This window comes from Pristis pectinata, chromosome 9, assembly GCF_009764475.1.
Source record: "Pristis pectinata isolate sPriPec2 chromosome 9, sPriPec2.1.pri, whole genome shotgun sequence".
Classification (NCBI taxonomy): Eukaryota; Metazoa; Chordata; class Chondrichthyes; order Rhinopristiformes; family Pristidae; genus Pristis; species Pristis pectinata.
Genome location: NC_067413.1, coordinates 34,553,061 through 34,571,470, shown reverse-complemented (window position 1 = coordinate 34,571,470; position 18,410 = coordinate 34,553,061). Strand labels below are relative to the sequence as shown.

The following is an 18,410-nucleotide window of genomic DNA, read 5'->3' as shown; positions in this document are numbered from 1 at the left end:
ACTTCCTCTGTATTGGACCAGAATGTCAGCCCAGGTTAGAGTATCCAATGTGGGACTTTGGGCCCAGGGCCTTCTGATGTGGAATCCTCAGCTTCCACAGCTGAATTTAATTCACTTATTCATAGGATGGCAGTACTGGCATTTATTGTACATGGTCACTGAAGGCCAGCGCGTAGGAGCAGTGAGTGATTAGGAAGGTAAATGTTATGTTAGCCTTTATTACAAGAGCCAATTATATTAGGCCTTAGTGAGATCTCACCGAGTGTACAGTTTTGGTTTTACCTTTGAAGGATGTACATGCTATATAAGGAGTGATGATTCACGAGACTGGTTTGAGGAATGGTGGGTTGCTCTGTGAGGAGAGATTGAGTAGTCTGGAAGACCAGGAGGAGATCTCATTGAAGCTTCCATCATTCTTGCAGGGTTTGACAAGCTGGATGCAGGGAGGATGTTTCCCCTGCCTGAGGAGTCTAGAACCAGGGATCATAATCTCAGGACAAGGGGTAGGCCATTTAGGACTGAGAGGAATAGAAATGACTTCACTCAGAGGGTGGTGAATCTTTGGAGTTCTCTACCACAGCGGGATGTGGAAGCTCATTGTTAAAATCCATTCAAATCAGAGGTCAATAGATTTCTGGACATTAAAGGAACCAAGGGATGTGGAGTTAGTGCAGGAAAATGGTACTGAGATTGAAGATCAGCGATGTTCTTGGAGCCTGCTCTGCCATTCACTAAGAAGTAAATGGCCAATGATGACTCCTCCCATTTCTTGTTATGTCTGTCCTTAACTGCTTTGGGACTAAGGACACAATTTAAAGCCAATTACATTGCTGGGTGTGACATTACATACATGCTAGACAATACGGAGAGCAGATTCTCTTTCTGAAGGACATCAGTGAACCAGATAGATTTTTAGAATAATCCCGTAGTCTCATAGTCACTCCTACTGAGACTTGCTCTAATTTCAGAATCGATGCATTTCTTGTATTTTAAATTCTTCCAGCTGCAGTGGTGAGATTTGAACTCATGCCTCTGGATCAGTGGTCCAGAATTTCCGCTGTTGGTCCAGTACATTATCATGCTCCACCTTTGCTGTGTGAATATCATTAATGACATGAAGACAACAATTCTGGTTGTTTGCATAAATTTTCAAGCTTGAGATAATGATCCAGAGACCCTTAACGTGAATTTGATTTAAATGTTGAACCGGCAGAATTGCGCAAAAAATTGTATGATTGCTCAAGAGAACTATTATATCAGCAGAAAGGTGTCTGTACCTGGGTGTGTGTGCCAGAGTGAGCTGGCAGAATATTAATGTGAAATGGAGGTAGATTATCTCTGCTTTATTATTGCTGAAATGACTTGTCTTAAGTTCCTGAAATATTTATTTCACTAAGTAATTGATAACACATCAATTCAATGCACTCCTGCAGACTGAGTGGTGATTTGTGTTGACAATGAGATATAATAGCCATATATAGAGCCACAGCGGTATCTGGTTTAGTATGAACTGAATAGAACATGGTCTTTGAACAACAACAGCTGGCATTTGTATAGTATAGAAAGGCATGATGGTCAGTATCGACGAGGTGAGCTGAAGGGACTAAGTCTGACCTAAAGATTTATTGAATCTATTGACTGCAAAGGCTGGCAGGGTGAAAGTCTAGATCAAGAGGAACCTTCTTGTTCTGAGTGTGAGGATTGGGATGAGAGTCGGAATGCAAGAAATGGGACAGATATCATTGGAAGTCCTGTCAACTAAGGTGAAGCCACAGTTCTGGAAAAGGAGGATATCTTGATAGCACTGGTGTGGAAAACCTTGTCATCAGAATAGATGGAGCTGGATAAATTGAGAGAATGGAATAGAGCCCTTAAAGGAGGAAGTATAGTTAACTTTATAATTTAAGTACAAGATCTGAAAATGCAAATATAATGTGATGGATGTAACTGACAAGTTTTTGCTGTCAAATAATGTGCTATTTTTGTTCTTTCACAGCACTAGAAGATCAGAATGGGTAACCAGACTGGGAAACATGAGCAACTTCAATCGGGTCAAGCAGAGAAAGTAAGGAAACCTCCATTTATTGATGTAACTTTTTTTTTAAGTACTATCGTACAATCTGGTTCAGTTGTTATAATATTAGATATCATGGAAATCCATCCAATAGTTCGGTGGGCTTTAGATTCACTTTTAGTTTGGTTAGACTAACAAGGATGCAAGAAAATAGTACATGAAGTAGGCCACCAGACTGTTCAAGCCTGTCCCACCATTCAATATGAGTATGGCTAATCTATGCTAGCCTCAACTCCTCTTCTGTACCAGTTCCCTAAGCCCTCAATTCTTCAGTCTTTCAAATATTTATCTATCTCTGCCTTAAACATATCTATGGATCTACCTCCTCCACCCTTGTTGGGGGGGGGGGCAGAGAATTCTAGACATTCTAGATGCAATGCAGCATGTTCATAAGTCACCATTCACAATACTAGACCTATTGTTGCAGTTCAATGTTTCCCTCATTGAAAAAGGTTGTCATGATTTTTCAAACTAATTCTGATCAACAGACTATGACCAAATATCAACATGTCACAGGGCCCCTTCAGATGCTTCTGTAATGGATATCAAACAGGTTATGGTATCAATAGAGAGAGTGCTGGAAAGATTCACCGGGAGTTTGCCTGGAATGGAGGACTGTAGTTATAAGGGGAGATCAAATAAGTTAGATTATATCAACATGACATCAATTTTTTCTTTTGCAAACATTCCATGAGCAATAAGTCAAAGGGGGTTTTTACACAGCTTCCAGACCCTTGGTGTGCGATGGTGGGAGAACCTTAAACTGTTGTCCTTTCTCCCCATTGAGCTTTGTGTTGGCTGCACTCACCTTTAATGTGTCCCTCAGAACATATTCCTGCACCTTGTAATATATTATTCTACGATGTTCCATTGTGGGCAGCTTCTTGCACTGGAAGACAAGCAGGATTTGGTCTAAGAACAATGGGCTCCAGCGACAACTGGTACCTGTCTCCACGTGTCCCTGGGAACAGCTGGTATAGCACAGATCCTCAGGTTACTCAGGCTGTAGGGGACAAAGACCACAGCATTCCTATCCTGTCCCTCACATTCCAAGAGTGTGTCTTATTTCCAAAGTAATTATATTCAATTCTGGTAGTCCCATTATAGGAAGGATTTGGAGGCTTTGGAGAGGGTGCAGAAGAGGTTTACCAACATGCTGCCTGGATTAGAGGACATGTGCTATAAGGAGAGGTTGGACAATCTTGGGTTGTTTTCTGTGGAGTGGCTGAGGGAAGACCCGATAGAAGTATATGAGAGGCATAGTGTAGGCAGCTGGTATCTTCTTCCCAGAGTCGATATGTCTAATACTAGAGGGCATGCATTTAAGGTGGGGGAGGGTATGTTTAAAGGAGATGTGTGGGGCAAGTTTTTTTTTAGTCAGTGGTGGGTGCCTGGAATGCGCTGCAAGGGGTGGTGGTGGAAGCAAATACGATAGAGGGGTTTAAGAGGCTCTTAGGTGGGCACATGAACATGCAGGTAATGGAGGGATATGGACATTGTGTAGGCAGAAGGAATTAGTTTAGTTAGTTGTTTAATTACTAGTGTAATTAGTTCAACACAGCATCGTGGACTGAAGGGCCCATTCCTGTGCTGTACTGTTCTTTTAAAAAAAAGACAATAAATACATAGAAACAGTCATGGCTTTTTTTCCATTCAAAATTTTTATCCAGCCCATACATTCATAGTGTTGTCTGGCCCATACATTTGTAGTGTCATCCAGTTAATACGTTCTATGTACAAAGCATCAATGCCATCCACATAGCCTCCTTGACAAGGATAGTCAAATATTTGAAGTGTGTATTTTACTGCAGGGCAGTATACTTTGCTGAAACTGCTTCCAAATGCTTGTCACCACAAGATTTCCAAATTGGACATGACTGTCTGATTCATAATGTTGTGGTGTGGAGGTAGCTGACGAGCTTAATAAACAGGAAGCAGTTCCAGCAGCCTGCTCTCTGCATTTGTAAGCCCTACCCTGCCGTCTGATGTGGGCTTCTGGTAACCTAAGTCTTTGAGCAAAAACAGAATTACCCTCCCATCTATATTCTGGGGACTCCAGGATTTAAGGGTAAAACTCTTAAAACCAGGGATTTCTAAAGAAAAAGGCGACAGGAGTAACATTTAAGAATACGTGAAACAAAACTGGGAGTAGGCCATGTGGCCTTTCGAGCCTGCTCAGAGGACGCCTGTCTAGTGGGGGTATCTAGAACAAGGGGGACATAGTTTCAGTATAAGAGCTCAGCATATAAAACAGATAAGATGAAATGATTTCTCTCAGAAGGTGGCCTGTCTTTGGAAATGTCTTTATCAAAGGGTAATGGAAGCAGTCTTTGAGCTCTTTTAAGGCAGAAATAGATAGATTCTTGATAAATTTAGAATATAAAATAGTATAGTACAGCACAGGAACAGGCCCTTCGGCTCATGATGTTTTGCTGAACTAATTAAGCTAATGACACCTAATCCCTTCAACTGCACATGGTCCATGTCCCTCCATTCTCTGCATATTCTTAAGCAAAGAGTTAAAAGATTGAAAGCAGGCAGATGGGAATGTGGAGTTGCGGTTACAGTCTGTATGACCATGATATTATAAAATAGTGGAGCAGCCTCGAATGGCTTGCTCCTGCTCCTAGTTCATGTGTAAGGTCTGTGAAAAAACGTTTTGTTTATATTTGCCTGCAAGATGGAGAGCAACACGCATGAGAACTCTGACCCATGACTCGCTGACATGATACAACTGTTGAAGGAAAAGAATGTGCAGTGTTTTGTAATCATGCCCATTGTGAGGGAGAAGATAGAGATCGTGGCTACAAAACAGCATGACACAACAAAGGTGGGAAGCTGCAATGAATGAACGAGATTAAGGCAGTAACCAAGCTGGGATGAACAAATTAATCATTGTCAATGCGACTTTTTTTTTATACCGTAAATCACAGCCTCAAGGACCCAGGAAGGTCAGAGATAAGGACCTATCCCAGCCTTTCACACTGTTTTGCCCAAGGCTGTTGAATGCATTGCTAGCCTTGGCATTGAACTGTGACTGCACCCTGAGCCATGCAACATATTTATCCTAATCAGTCAATCTTGTTACTGAATGGAGAGGGGAAGGACTGAAGGAAAAGTCTAGTAATGATAGGTCTAGTCTTATCCTGATGCAGGGTCTTGACCCGAAGCATTGATCATCCCTTGCCTCCATAGATGCTCCTTGACCCACTGAGCAACTCAAAGCAGTTTGTTATTTTGCTCTATATTTTCTGGAGCGTTGAGGAGTCTAGAACCAGGGGTCACAGTCTCAGAATAAGAGAGGTACAGTTTAGGACTCAGATGAGGAGAAATTTCTTCACACAGAGTGTGGTGACTCTTTGGAATTCTCTACCCTTGGAGGTCTGTGGAGCCTTGGTCATTGAGTCCATTTAAAAGAGATCTATAGACTCTGACTACCATCTATCAGGTGTATATAAAATAATGAGGCATTGATAGGTTAGTTGGTAAGTCTTTCTCCCAAGCTAGAAATGTAAAATACTAGAGGACCTCGGCTTAAGGTGAGAGGGGGAAAGTTTAAAGGAGATTTATGAAGCAATTTTTTTTTTACACGGAGAGGTGGGTGCCTGAAACACTGCCAGGGCAGGTACTAGAAGCAGATACAATAGCTATATTTGAGAAACATTTAGACAGACACTTGAATGGGCAGGGAATGGAAGGATATATATCAAGTTCATACAGATGGGGTTAGTGCAGAGCAACAAACAATCTGCTGGAAGAACTCGGTGGGTCAAGCAGCATCTGTGGGAGGAAAAGAATTGTTGACATTTTGGGTCAAACCCTGTATCAGGACTTTTAGCAGATTGTTTGTTGCTGCACCTTCTAGCATCTGCAGTCTCTTGTGCCTCCATGAGATTACTTTAGCTTGGCATAATGGTCAGCATAGACATCATGAGCTGAAGGGCTTGTTCATAGAACATAGAACAGTACAGCACAGAACAGGCCCCTCAGCCCACAAGGTCGTGCTGACATAGCTATTCCCTCCTACCTACAGAAAGCCCATATCCCTCTATTTTCCCCTCATTCGTGTGCCCATCCAAGCCCCTCTTCAAAGCCCCCAATGAATTTGCCTCCACCACCCTATCAGGCAACGCATTCCAGGCATCCACCACTCTCTCAGTAAAAAAACGTACCCCTCGTGTCTGTTCTGAACCTACCTCCTCTCACCTTAAATGCATGCCCTCTAGTATTGGATCGCTCAATAATGGGAAAAGATATTGCTTGTCCACCCTATCTATACCCCCTCAATTTTATACACTTCCAACAGATCACCCCTCAGCCTCCGCTGCTCCAGAGAAAAGAGCCCAAGTTTGTCCAGCCTCTCCTGATAGCACGTGCCCTCTAATCCAGGCAGCATCCTAGTAAACCTCCTCTGCACCCTCTCTAAAGCCTCAACATCCTTCCTGTAGTGAGGTGACCAGAATTGCATGCAATACTCTGAATGCGGCCTAACCAGAGTTCTATAGAAATGCATCTTAACTTCTTGACTCCTGTACTCAATATCCCGATTAATAAATGAAAGCATTCCATAAGCCGCCTTAACCACCCTGTCTACCTGTGTAGCTACTTTCAGTGAATCATGGACTTGCACCCCAAGGTCTCTCTGCTCTTCAACACTGTTAAGGATCTTGCCCTTACGAGTGTACTGCCTCTTGACATTAGTCCTACCAAGGTGCAACACCTCACATTTATCCTAGTTAAACTCCATCTGCTATTTCTCTGCCCATATCTGCAGCTGATCCACATCACACTGTATCTGTTGCCAGTCTTCTACACTATTCACAACTCCACCAATCTTGGTATCATCTGCAAACTTACTAACCCATCCATCAACATACTCATCCAGGTCATTTATGTACATCACAAACAGCAGAGGTCCTAGCACAGATCCCCGCAGAACACCACTACTCACAAGCCTCCAGCCCGACTAAGTCCCTTCAACCAGCACCCTTATTCTTCTACAGGCAAGCCAATTCTGGATCCACACAGCCAATTCTCCACTGATCCCATGCATCCAAGATTCAAAGTGCTATACTGTTTTATGTTCTGTCAGGTTGCCTCTTGGTCTCTGATGCTCCAGAGAAAACAGTGCATGTTTGTCCAACCTTTTCTTTTATAGCTAATACTCTCCAATCCAGGCAACATCCTGGTAAATCCCTTCTGCACCCTCTCCAACAACTCCACATTCTTCCCATAGTGGGAAACCCTTCTAACAGCAGATGACTTAAGCAACAAATTGATTAACTGTACATTGTTTTATTTGTTTTGAGCTGCATTGACCCGGATTGATGCAACCTTGTGCAATGAGGAAGGATGAATGGTGCCAGCAGTGGTCTCGAAGGTTCAGTTCTTATTAAGCCTGCATATACACCCAGTAAGGTATCTATGAGAGCAACCTCCTTGTGTAATTGCTGTGTGTTTTAAGGAGGATTGCTCTTGCAAGGGCTCACTGGCTAAGAATCTGACAAATGGAGGCTTCAGTAATATATGGTTTTAAGTGTGGTTGTTAATTGTTTTACAATCAGGGCAAGGTATATTGAGGGCAGGAAGGAATGATCTTATAAACAAAAAATGCTGGAAACACTGTAGGTCAGGTGGAATCAGAAAGAGAAACAGTTAACATTTCAGAAGAGTCTTTTGACCTGAAATGTTAACACCAGTTCTTGGAAGCAGAAGCTGAGTTAACTCTTTAAGTCGCTGGTTGAGACTCGGCTGGGTCCAAATCAGGAGAGAAGGCCACCGTGGAGATGGTGCAGTTCAGAAGAACCAGAATGATATTGGGATTGAGGACTTCAGTGCTGTGGAGGAATGGAAATTGTTTGCCTTTGAGCAGAGGAAGTGAAGGTTTAAAAGGTGCTGGAGTTTATAAGAGTTAATGGGGGTTTTCAGTGGCAAGAGGTTTGATAGAGGACTCGGCACATAATTGACAGGGAGAAGATGAGGTTGGAGATTAGAATTTTTAGTTGTTATGAGCAGTAGTCAGAATCAGATTTATTATCACTGACTTGCATGATGTGAACTTTGTTGTTTTGTGGTAGCAGTACAGTGCAAAGGTGTAAAATTACTATAAGTAATGTCACGAACCAGCAACAAAAGAAACACACTGAGCATGATTCAGTGTTAAAAACTATTTTATTAATCACTACTTATGATAATACGTAAAATAAAAGTAAAAATGTTAGTATGTTAGAATTCAAAAATGTTAAACCTCGAACGTTAACCCCAAAAACTAAACTCTGTGTGTGTGTGTGGCAAAGTCCCAAACTCCAAGTTCAGGAATGGTTCTTAAAGTTCCGTTCAGCAAGCCATAAGGTGAAACATGAGCAAGGGCTTCTTCAACAACCACTGTTGTCTGAAGATTAGATGTAGAGAAACATAGAGAGAGTAAATACGAAATCCAAATGTTCCACAATGGAACCCAAACGACACTCCAGTGTTTACTCGGTAGTGACTTCCTCACCCCGAAAAGCATCCGAACCGTGGTCGTCCACACACAAATACCTGTTTCCTTCTACAGGTCAGCGACAAAGTGAACTCCACCGGATTACTTCCAACTTCCATACATGGATTTCAGTGGCAGACACAGTTATAGTTTCTCATCCATCAATAGAGAAAACTAGCAGGCTGGTCTCCCTCCCCCCCTCCCCTAACTTCTTCAACAACATCATTACATCCTTTATCTTCTATTGACGTAAGCACGCCTCACACTCACACTATCTTAAAGGGACATTCACTGAGTCCGTAACAGTAACCAAAATAAATAAATAGTGCAAACCAAAAGGAATAACAAGATAGTGTTCAAGGGTTCATGGACCTTTCAGAAATCTGATGACAGAGGGGAAGAAGCTGTTTCTGAATTGTTGACTGTGGGTCTTCAGGCTCCTGTACCTCCTCCCCAATGGTAGTAACGAGAAGAGGGCATGTCTTGGATGGTGAGGGTCCTTAGTAATGGTTGCTGCTGCCTTGAGGCGCCACCTCTTGAAGATGTCCTTGATGGTGGCGAGGGTTGTGCTGGCTGAGTCTACAACCCTCTGCAACTCTTGTGATCCTTTGCACTGGAGCCTCCATACCAGGCTGTGATGCAACCAGTCAGAATGCCCTCCACCGTACATCTATAGAAATTTACAAGAGTCTTTGGTGACACATCAAATCTCCTCAAACTCCTAACAAAGAGCTGCTGGTATGCCTTTTTCGTGAGAGCAGTCTGATTATAACTAGCGTTGGAGCTGTACTAAAAACCCAAAATAGTTGGGGGTGGGGAAGATCAGGGTATCTGGGATAGTTCGGGAACACAAATGGAGGTGAATGGCCTCCAATTTTCTTTTGTGAGTCTGGTTACAAGCAAATGAAGAGGAAATGTTGTCACATCCTGTGTTTTGAAATCCATAGCATCTCTTCCCACAACCATCTGCAGCTCATTGCCTTCAAGTTGCAGAATGGTTTGCTTTGCAGAGATAAAGTGAGGGAGGAAAAAAAGCAATGACTGGCGCAACTTTCAAGCGATTTAAAGATTAGAAGCAGCTAGTTAGGGGAAGTCCATAGAAAGGGGGAAATCTGCGTCATTCTCCTACCACCACCTCAGAACCAAACAAACGTTGTTTGTGGATGGTGTGGAACTGAAAATGTCAAAACAGAGATTGGTACATTTAGTTATTCGAGGGCAGTAAAGGGGCCAAGGTTGGGAAATGGAGTTCAGATACAGATGCTCCAATTCACCTCCAATCCTGTTACCAGTTGCTTTGAATCTGTGCCTCCTGGTTTTTTGACCCTCCTGCTAAGGGTAATAGATTCTTGGTCCACACATACACTCCTCCCACTGAGTCCCTTCCCCCATCTGCCCACTATACCTCCAAGATACAAAAGCCTGAAAGCACATACCAGCGGTTCAGGACAGCTTTTATCAAGCTGTTATAAGACTATTGAATGGTCCCCTTGTACAATAAGATGGACTCTTGACCTCACAATCTACCTCGTCATGACCCTTGCACCTTATTGTCTACCTGCACGGCACTTTCTCTGTAGCTGTAACACAATATTCTGCATTCTGTTATTGCTTTTCCCTTTGTACTACTTCGATGATGATGATATCGTTATTAGTCACGTGTACGTCGAAACACAGCATCTTTTGCGTAGTGTGTTCTGGGAGCAGCCCGCAAGTGTTGCCACGCTTCTGGCGCCAACATAGCATGTTTGGAATGATCTATATGGATAGCATGCAAAGCAAAATTTTTCACTATCTCGGTACATGTGACAATAATAAACCAATTATACAGTTCCTCTTCTCAGGCACATAGCATCAGATGCGCAACATTCACAAGAAGATCATAAATTAAGCATAAATTATGCACAATTTTTTACAAGAAAGAACATAATTAGAACAGAAAGAAACAGTCAATTGTAAATTGTTGTGCAAAGTGACTATAGTTTTGCTATTCTGAGGGAGTGATACTGAGGTTGCAGTACTGAGGTAGTGATACTGAGGTTGCTAAGCTGAGGACACTCATAGTAAAACCAATGCAAACTATTTGAATGAGTACAATGCCCAAGAGAAGAAATTTATTTTCTCAGAGCAACTTATAACCTGATGGTAAATTGGTGCTCACCAGACCCTGTCAGGCTAAGATAACGGAACTATGCAAACCAAGCCTACAGCCCCCACTTGTCCTGAATTGACTTATCCACCTGGCCAAGGGTTTGGGGCAGTTTCACCCCAAGTACAACTTCCCCCTTTACTCTGATTTACAGAAACCTTGAGAGGCAATGAAGTATAAAATTAGTATCCATGTCCTTGGTATTGGAAAGACTTTTAAGCTGTCACTCTCTGCTGTATAAAAATGGATAATACTTAGGTTAGACAGCATCCATGGAGAGAGAAACTGAGTTAATGTTTTAACTTGATGACCTTTCATCAGAACTTGGTGTCTCAATCTCTGTCAGTCTCTGTCCAATCCCCGATACTCCCTTTGTCCTCTCCATCCCTCCTTCTTCCCCGAAACTTAAAACATTTGCTTTCTTGTTTTACCTACTTCTAATGAAAAGTCATCAACCTGAAACTTTGACTCTGTTTCTCTCTGCACAAATGCTGCCTGACCTACTGAGTGCTTCCACCATTTACTTTTTTTTCCCAAAATTCCAGCACTGCATTTTCTGCTTTTCAGCCATTGCTTGCCTTGTGCTGGCTGTGTGACCATCTTCAGAGTCTCTGCATTGGATACTTGGCTCAAGAATGCACAGCAGGGTCCCAGCAAGTGTCCAACCCCTAGTGAATAATGATGCTGACCACACAGGGCCGTAGAAAGAGGAGCTTTAACACCCTGGTGGGTTACTTATTGGCCTATCTTTCCCTCAGTGGGAGTCACACGGTACTTGCGGACCAACATTGACTCCCAGTGTAACAATACTTCCTAATTAAATTATAGTCATACAGCATGAAAACAGGCCTTTCAGCCCAACTTGGTCTATGCTGATTGTTGCCCAGCGAGCTCGTCCCATATGCCTGCATTTGGTCCATAGCCCTCTAGATTTCTCCTATCCATGTACTGACCTAGAGGGCTTTTAAATGTCGCTAATGTGCCCGCCTCAACCACTATTACTGGCAGCTCATTTCAAATACAACCATGCTCTGCATGAAGAAGCTGCTCCTGGTGTCCCTTTTAAATCCCTCACCTCTGATTTTAAACCTATGCCATCTTGTTTTTAGCACCCTCTTCTTCTCTCCACCACCCCCCCCACCCCCCGACTATGTGCTTTCACCCTGTCTGTGCCCATCATGATCATATATATTTCTATCAGGTCACCCCTCAACCTCCTACATTCCAGGGAATAGTCCTATGACATTCCCATGAACTTTGCCAAATTCGTGTGTTCAATTTCCTTTTGGGTCCTCCCTTCCCTTCTCTCCAACCCTGTTCACCCCTTTAACACACAGACACAAATAATTCAGCTTTAGTTGTCGATGGTACCTATAAAACATTCTCACGATCTTGGGTTCAGCACAATATTTTGCAGCCAGTGAAATGTAGTTATTGTAACAAAGTAGGAAGCTCAGCAGCCAGTTTGAACACAGCAAGATCCCACTAACTGCAATATAAACAGAAGATGTTGGAAATACTCCCCAGGTCAGGCAGCATCTGTAGAAAGAAACAGTAAAGGTCTCAGATCTGAGACATTTACACGGGGTCTGAGATGTGAAATGTCATCTCTGTTTCTCTCCATAGATTTCTATTTTTATTTCATCTCTCTGGTGTTTTTGTGTTTTTTTTTCTCCCACTAACTGTGATAACAACCAGATCATCTGTTTTAGTGAACTTACTTGGTTTAAATATCCTTGAGGACTGACCATCATCCAGAAGCTCTTTTTTTCTCCCCCCCCCCCCCCCCCCTATATAACTAAGACACTGACAGGGCCATGATTTAAATCTGGTACAAAAGACAACATCTGGATAGTGCAATTCCTCCTGGAGCATCAGCCTAGATTGTGTGCTCAAGTCCCTGAAGTGGGACTTAACCACTGACTTTCCGAATAAGAGGTGAGGATGCTACCATTGAACCTCAGTTGAGTCATTTCCTTGCAATCGAATTCACAATAATTATCACCCACTACTGACCAAGAAAAGAGAAATTATCTAGCATAACTCCAGATTGAGAATTCTCACTTGACAATCTATGTTGCCTTTGAATCATTATAGCTATAGAATGAGTCGATTAGGTTTATCTTTGCACCACAGTGTAATACTTAGTCTTAAACTACAGCACTAGGAAATGTTCAGGTGTCAGCTGTGCTTCTAGAACTGTTCACAACCTTGGTTATATTTGATACTTTGCAAAGATTAGATTAGATCTTACCTTTACTCCCTTCCTGTACCCCATTGTTAGTTCAAATTGCTGGCACGGTTTTACAAGCTGTTGTGCGTAACATCTCTGCACATTGAACAGAGAAATTGCAAAGCATTAATATAGTTCTTTGGTTGAAACCAGCTTCCCTTTACTGAGGTAAAACCAGTTCAATAATCTCAATAAGCATCAGCCAGATGTTGACAAGCGAAAAGAGAGATCCAAGAAGGCTGTTCTGCCTCTTTTTTATTATTCATTCAAGGGATGTGGGTTCACAGGCTGAGCCAGCATTTAATTGCCCACCCCAAGTTGCCCTTGAGAAGGTGGTTGGGAGCTGCCTTGAACCACTTAAGTCCTTGAAGTTTAAATGGTTGGGTATATCTACAATGCTGTTAGGGAGGGAGTTCCAGGACTTTGACCGAGTGATGATAAAGGAACAACAATGTATTTCCAAGTCAGGATAGTGTGTGGTTTGGATGGCAATTTCCAGCTGGTGGTGGTGTTAAGCTTTTGCTGCCCTTGACTTTCTAGCTGGTAGAGGTTGTGGGTTTGGAAGGTGTTGTCTAAGGAGTTGCTGCAGTGGTACAAACTCTGCTACTGTGTATCAGTGATGGAGTGAGTGTTTGATGGAGTGCCTTTCAATTGGGCTGCTACATTAAGAGGATTAATCTAATGATTAGTTTAATGTTTTAACTTGACAGAGAATGATTTCAGGTATAAAATGATAAATAAGGTATTGGAGATTTGCTGTCAGACATTAGCCCATTAGCTTTTGACATATTTGTACATTCTGGAACGGATTTGGTTTCCCTCCTTTACCTCCTTTTGATATTGCAATCTGGTGGTGATGTTCCCCATGCTGTGCCCATTGTTTCTGTGCTCATTACATCTACAACTATCATTGCGGTACCTTTTAATATGGTAAAAAGAGACCATTACTACACCCAGTACTCCAGGAGTCTTGACAATGTGTCTATGTGATGTTGAGAGCAGAATGAATATTGGCCAGGAACTGGGATTGAGCTTCCAAAGTAATACCATGGGATCTTGTTGATGCACCTGAGGGAGAGACAACTTCATTTTAATGTCTCATTCTAAAGGCAGCACTTGTGACTAGTGCAGGACTGGGAGAGTGCTGTACTGAGTGTTGGCAAGGTGAAATTCTGGTATGGGTATTGAATCCACAACTGTCGACAAGCCACATTACTGTGGGGAGCTCGTGATGTGGGAGATGCTGCTCCTACTGCTGAGTGATTCTGGTATGTGGCTGCAGGTACCATTTTGGTTTTGTCTCAAGGTTTATTTGGTTGGATTGTAGCTGCCACTGCCCTTGCTTACGCACCCTGCAGGTTCCCTCCAAGTTGCATGCCATCCTGATTTGGAAAAGCATCACCCCACCCCCCCCCCCCCCCAAGTTTTCACAAATTGTCTGCAATAAAGTCATTGAGTAATACAGCATGGAAACTGGTCCTTCGACCCAACTCGTCCATGCTAACTATGATGCCTACCTCAGCTAGTCCCATTTGCCTGCATTTGGCCCATATCTTCCTAAACTTTTTTCCTAGCCATGTACTTATCCAAATATCTTTTAAATGTTGTTATTGTACCTGTCTCAACCACTTCCTCTGGCAGCTCGTTCTATATACACACCACCCTCTGCCTAAAGAAGTTGCTCCTCAGGTCCTTTTTAAATCTTTCACCTCTCACCTTAAACCTATGCCCTCTAGTTTTTAGTTCCACTTCACTGTGGGTGGGAAACTGACTGTGCATTCACCCTATCTATACCCCTTGTGATTATGGAAACTGCACCACTATTACTTCACTGTTTGCAGCCCTTGTATACACTTCACATCTGAGCTGCCTTCTGTGATCTCAATCCCCTTGATCGGCCCAAACCTAGCTGTACATTGGGGCACTCATGGCCCAGGACTCCTATTGCATTGGGGGTACCCAGACACACAGGAAGACTGTATCTTCCCACCCCTTTTTCCTCATTGCCTTGGCAGCCTTTGGACCGCATAGTGACACGCCTAGTAGAACCGTTGCCTCTGGTGTTCTCTGTGTGGAGTTTGCATGTTCTCCATGCAAATATGTGGGTTTAGCCCAGGTGCTCTAGTTTACTCCCACATTCCAAAGGTTAGTTGGCCACTGTAAATTACTTTGTGTGTAGGCAAGTGGTTAAAATCTGGGGGGAGTTGATGGGACTGTGGGGTGAATAGATTACAGAGAAAATTAGAGGGAGAATAATATTGCTCTGTGAGCTGGTGTAGATTTGATGGGCCACAAGAAATATGCAGCTGTTCTGTAGCAGTGAAAGGGAAAGGCCCTTTAAAGTGTTTCTGCAGTCAATACGGCAGCTGCAAGCTCTGCATAAAGATCTTCAGAAGAAAAGTGCACTCCCATCTGTGTACGAAATCTCATGACACGACTTTTCCCCTTTTTATTTTTGCCCAATGACGCAAATTATTTTGAGAGATTGGAGCTGCATTTGGTACTGTACACAGCACCTGTTTAGTGTACCAAACAAGGGTGAACTGTAGGCAGCAAGATCTAAGTTTATCAAAACTAAAGGTGAGCAAAAAGTGGGCAACTGTTGTGTTTCATGGACACATTTGGGTATTTTATGGAGTCATAGACCCTCTCTGATCCATACTGACCAACGTGCCTACCTAATCTAGTCTCATTTGGCCCATATCCCTCTAAACCCCTCTTATCCATGTACTTAAATGTCTTTGAAATGTTGTTATTGTACCTGCCTCAACCACTTCCTCTGGCAGCTCATTCCATATATTTACCACCCTATGCATGAAGAAGTTGTCCCTCGGGTTCCTATTAAATCTCTCCCCTCTCATCTTAAACCTATGCCCTCTAGTTCTTGATTACCCAACACTGGGAAAATAAGTGGGTACACGAGACAGCAGATGCTGTAATCCTGAGCAAAAAAAACCAAACTACTGGAGGGGCCAGGCAGCATCTGTGAAGGCAGAGGAAGAGTCAACATTAATTAGTAAAAACACATCATATTAATATAAGTTGTTGCTTAGATTCTGTGTCCGATATATATACGTAAGTCAATGTTAATGAGTCATTCTAGTCTTTATACAAGGGCTCAGCTTCTCAGTGAGCTTAAGTTATTAGAAGCATAGAAACAAGAGAATAAAAAATGCTCAGTCAGTGTATTGCACCCATGTTATGACTTGCATCTGGAAAATCCCTGATCTTATTTCCCTTGTGCTGAGTGAGAAGGTGGGAGTCCTACTCCAAAAATGTGCAATAAATCTAGACTGATGCTCCAGTGCAGAACTGAGGGAGTGTGACACTGTCTTTCAGACAAGGCATTATATTTGAGGCACCTTCTATCCCCTTGGGTAGATGTTAAAAGTCCCATGCTGCCTTCTTGAAGATGAGGAGTTTTTTTTCCTATTTTCTTGGCCAATATTTAAACCTTGTTCAAGATTACTCAAGCTCCTTAATTTAAACAATCTTAAATTAGGAGTCAAGTCATTCTTATTGAGCTGCTTCTATTTTCATGAAAATTAAAATAAAAACTGCAGATGCTGAAAATCTGAAAACAAAGCTGAAAATGCTAGAAACGCTCAGCAGTCAGGCAGCATCAGGAGAGAGAAACAGATAATGTTTCAGATCCAGTATCCTATGCCATTTATGTTCTGACCTGCAGTGAACTGTTTGCATTTCTAGAATTAGTGTGACACTGGAATAGGCCATTCAGCCCATTGAGTCAGATCCAGAAAGAGCAATCCCCTCAATTCCATTCAGATTATTGTAATCGGTAATTTGGTTTATTATTGTCACTTGTAGCTTTGTTTTGCATGCCATCTATACAGATCATTCCAAAACAAGTACATCAAGGTAGTACAAAAGGAAAAGCAATAAAAGAATGCAGAATATCGTGTGAAAGACAAATAAATGTGCAAGGGCCATGACGAGGTAGATTAAGAGATAATAAATTGAAACACAAAAAGACTGCAGATGCTGGGATTTGGAGCAAAAGACAAATTGCTGGAGGAATTTGTCTTTTGCTCCAATGCTGTGGAGGCAGAAGATGGTTAACGTTTCGGGTTCAGACCCCGCATTGGGACTGATACACAATCTCGACCCAAAATGTCGACCATCCCTCTGCCTCCACAGATGATGCCTAGCCTGCTGAGATTTCCCAGCAGTTTGTTTTTTCGCTCTAGCCTAATAAGTGAACTAGCTGACATATTTATTTTAAGATGAAACAACTGCTTTCTTATAAAAATAGTCTCAAGTGAAGGATATTTAACAACTAGCAGAGAAAGGGTGATGCTGTGGTTCAGAATGCATCGAAATTACTGGTGGAAGGAAGGCTGTGATGTGGAGAGTGAGTAACCTAGGAAACAACTGCAAACATAGTGTTTGAGTCTTCTCACTATATCAGACCAGTAATTTATAGATCTATAATTTTTTTTTTAAAAAAAGCACCTCTTGAATTCCTTACCCTTGAGGCTTGTGGCGGCTAGGTCACTGGAGGTATTTAAAGGGAAGCTAGATGGATTATTGAAAGATTGGGGAATTGAGGGCTATGGGGAACTGGGACAGAAGAGGAATTGAGGCCTGGGGCAGATCAGCCACCATCATGTTGAATGGCAGGGCAGGCTTGAGGGGCTGAGTGGCCAACTAATTTTATTGTGTTTGAAGTCAAAATGAAAATCAGAATTGGAATAATGTTTTTGATAATCATAATTTTTTGAATTGGTATTGGTTTATTATTGTTACTTGTACCGAGGTACAGTGGAAAAACTTGTCTTGCATACTGTTCGTACAGATCAATTCATTACACAGTGCATTGAGGTAGTGCAGGGTAAAATCAATAACAGAATACAGAGTAAAGTGTCACAGCTACTGCGGAAGTACAGCGCAGGTAAACAATAAGATGCAAGGTCATAATAAGGTAGATTGTGAGGTCAAGAGGGTCAAGATTCCATCTCATTGTATGTGGGAACCGTTCAATAGTCTTAACCGCGGGATAGAAGTTGTCCTTGAGCCTGGTGGTATGTGCCCTCAGGCAGTGGTGGGTGCATGGAACACACTGCCTGCAGAGGTTGTGGGGGCAGATACATTAGGGACATTTAAGAGACTCTTAGATAGACACATGAATGATAGAAAAATAGGGGGCTATGTGGGAGGGAATGGTTAGATTGATCTTAGAGCAGGATAAGATGTCAGCACAACATTGTGGGCCAAAGGGCCTGTACTGTGCTGTAGTGTTTTATATTCTATCTTCTGCCTGATGGGAAAGGGGAGAAAAGAGAATGTTCCGGGTGGGTGGGGTCTTTGATTATGCTGGCTGCTTCACCAAGGCAGCGAGAGGTATAGACAAAGTCCATGGAGGGGAGGCTGGTTTCTGTGATGTGCTGGGCAGTGTCCACAATTCTCTGCACTAACATTTGTGTTTATGGATGGAAATTATGCATCAAACTCT

The 18,410-nt window shown here is 42.5% G+C and overlaps 1 protein-coding gene across 2 annotated transcripts in view; it reads left to right on the top strand.

Moving 5' to 3' along the window:
- Nucleotides 1–18,410, top strand: part of LOC127574147 (myelin basic protein-like) — a 156,148-nt gene that overhangs the window by 49,499 nt on the left and 88,239 nt on the right. For both annotated transcript variants that reach the window (XM_052022897.1, XM_052022896.1), the window contains exon 3: nt 1,997–2,065. In XM_052022897.1, coding sequence (XP_051878857.1) covers nt 2,012–2,065 — 54 coding nt within the window. In that variant the 5' untranslated portion in view covers nt 1,997–2,011. The remainder of the gene's footprint in view (nt 1–1,996; nt 2,066–18,410) is intronic.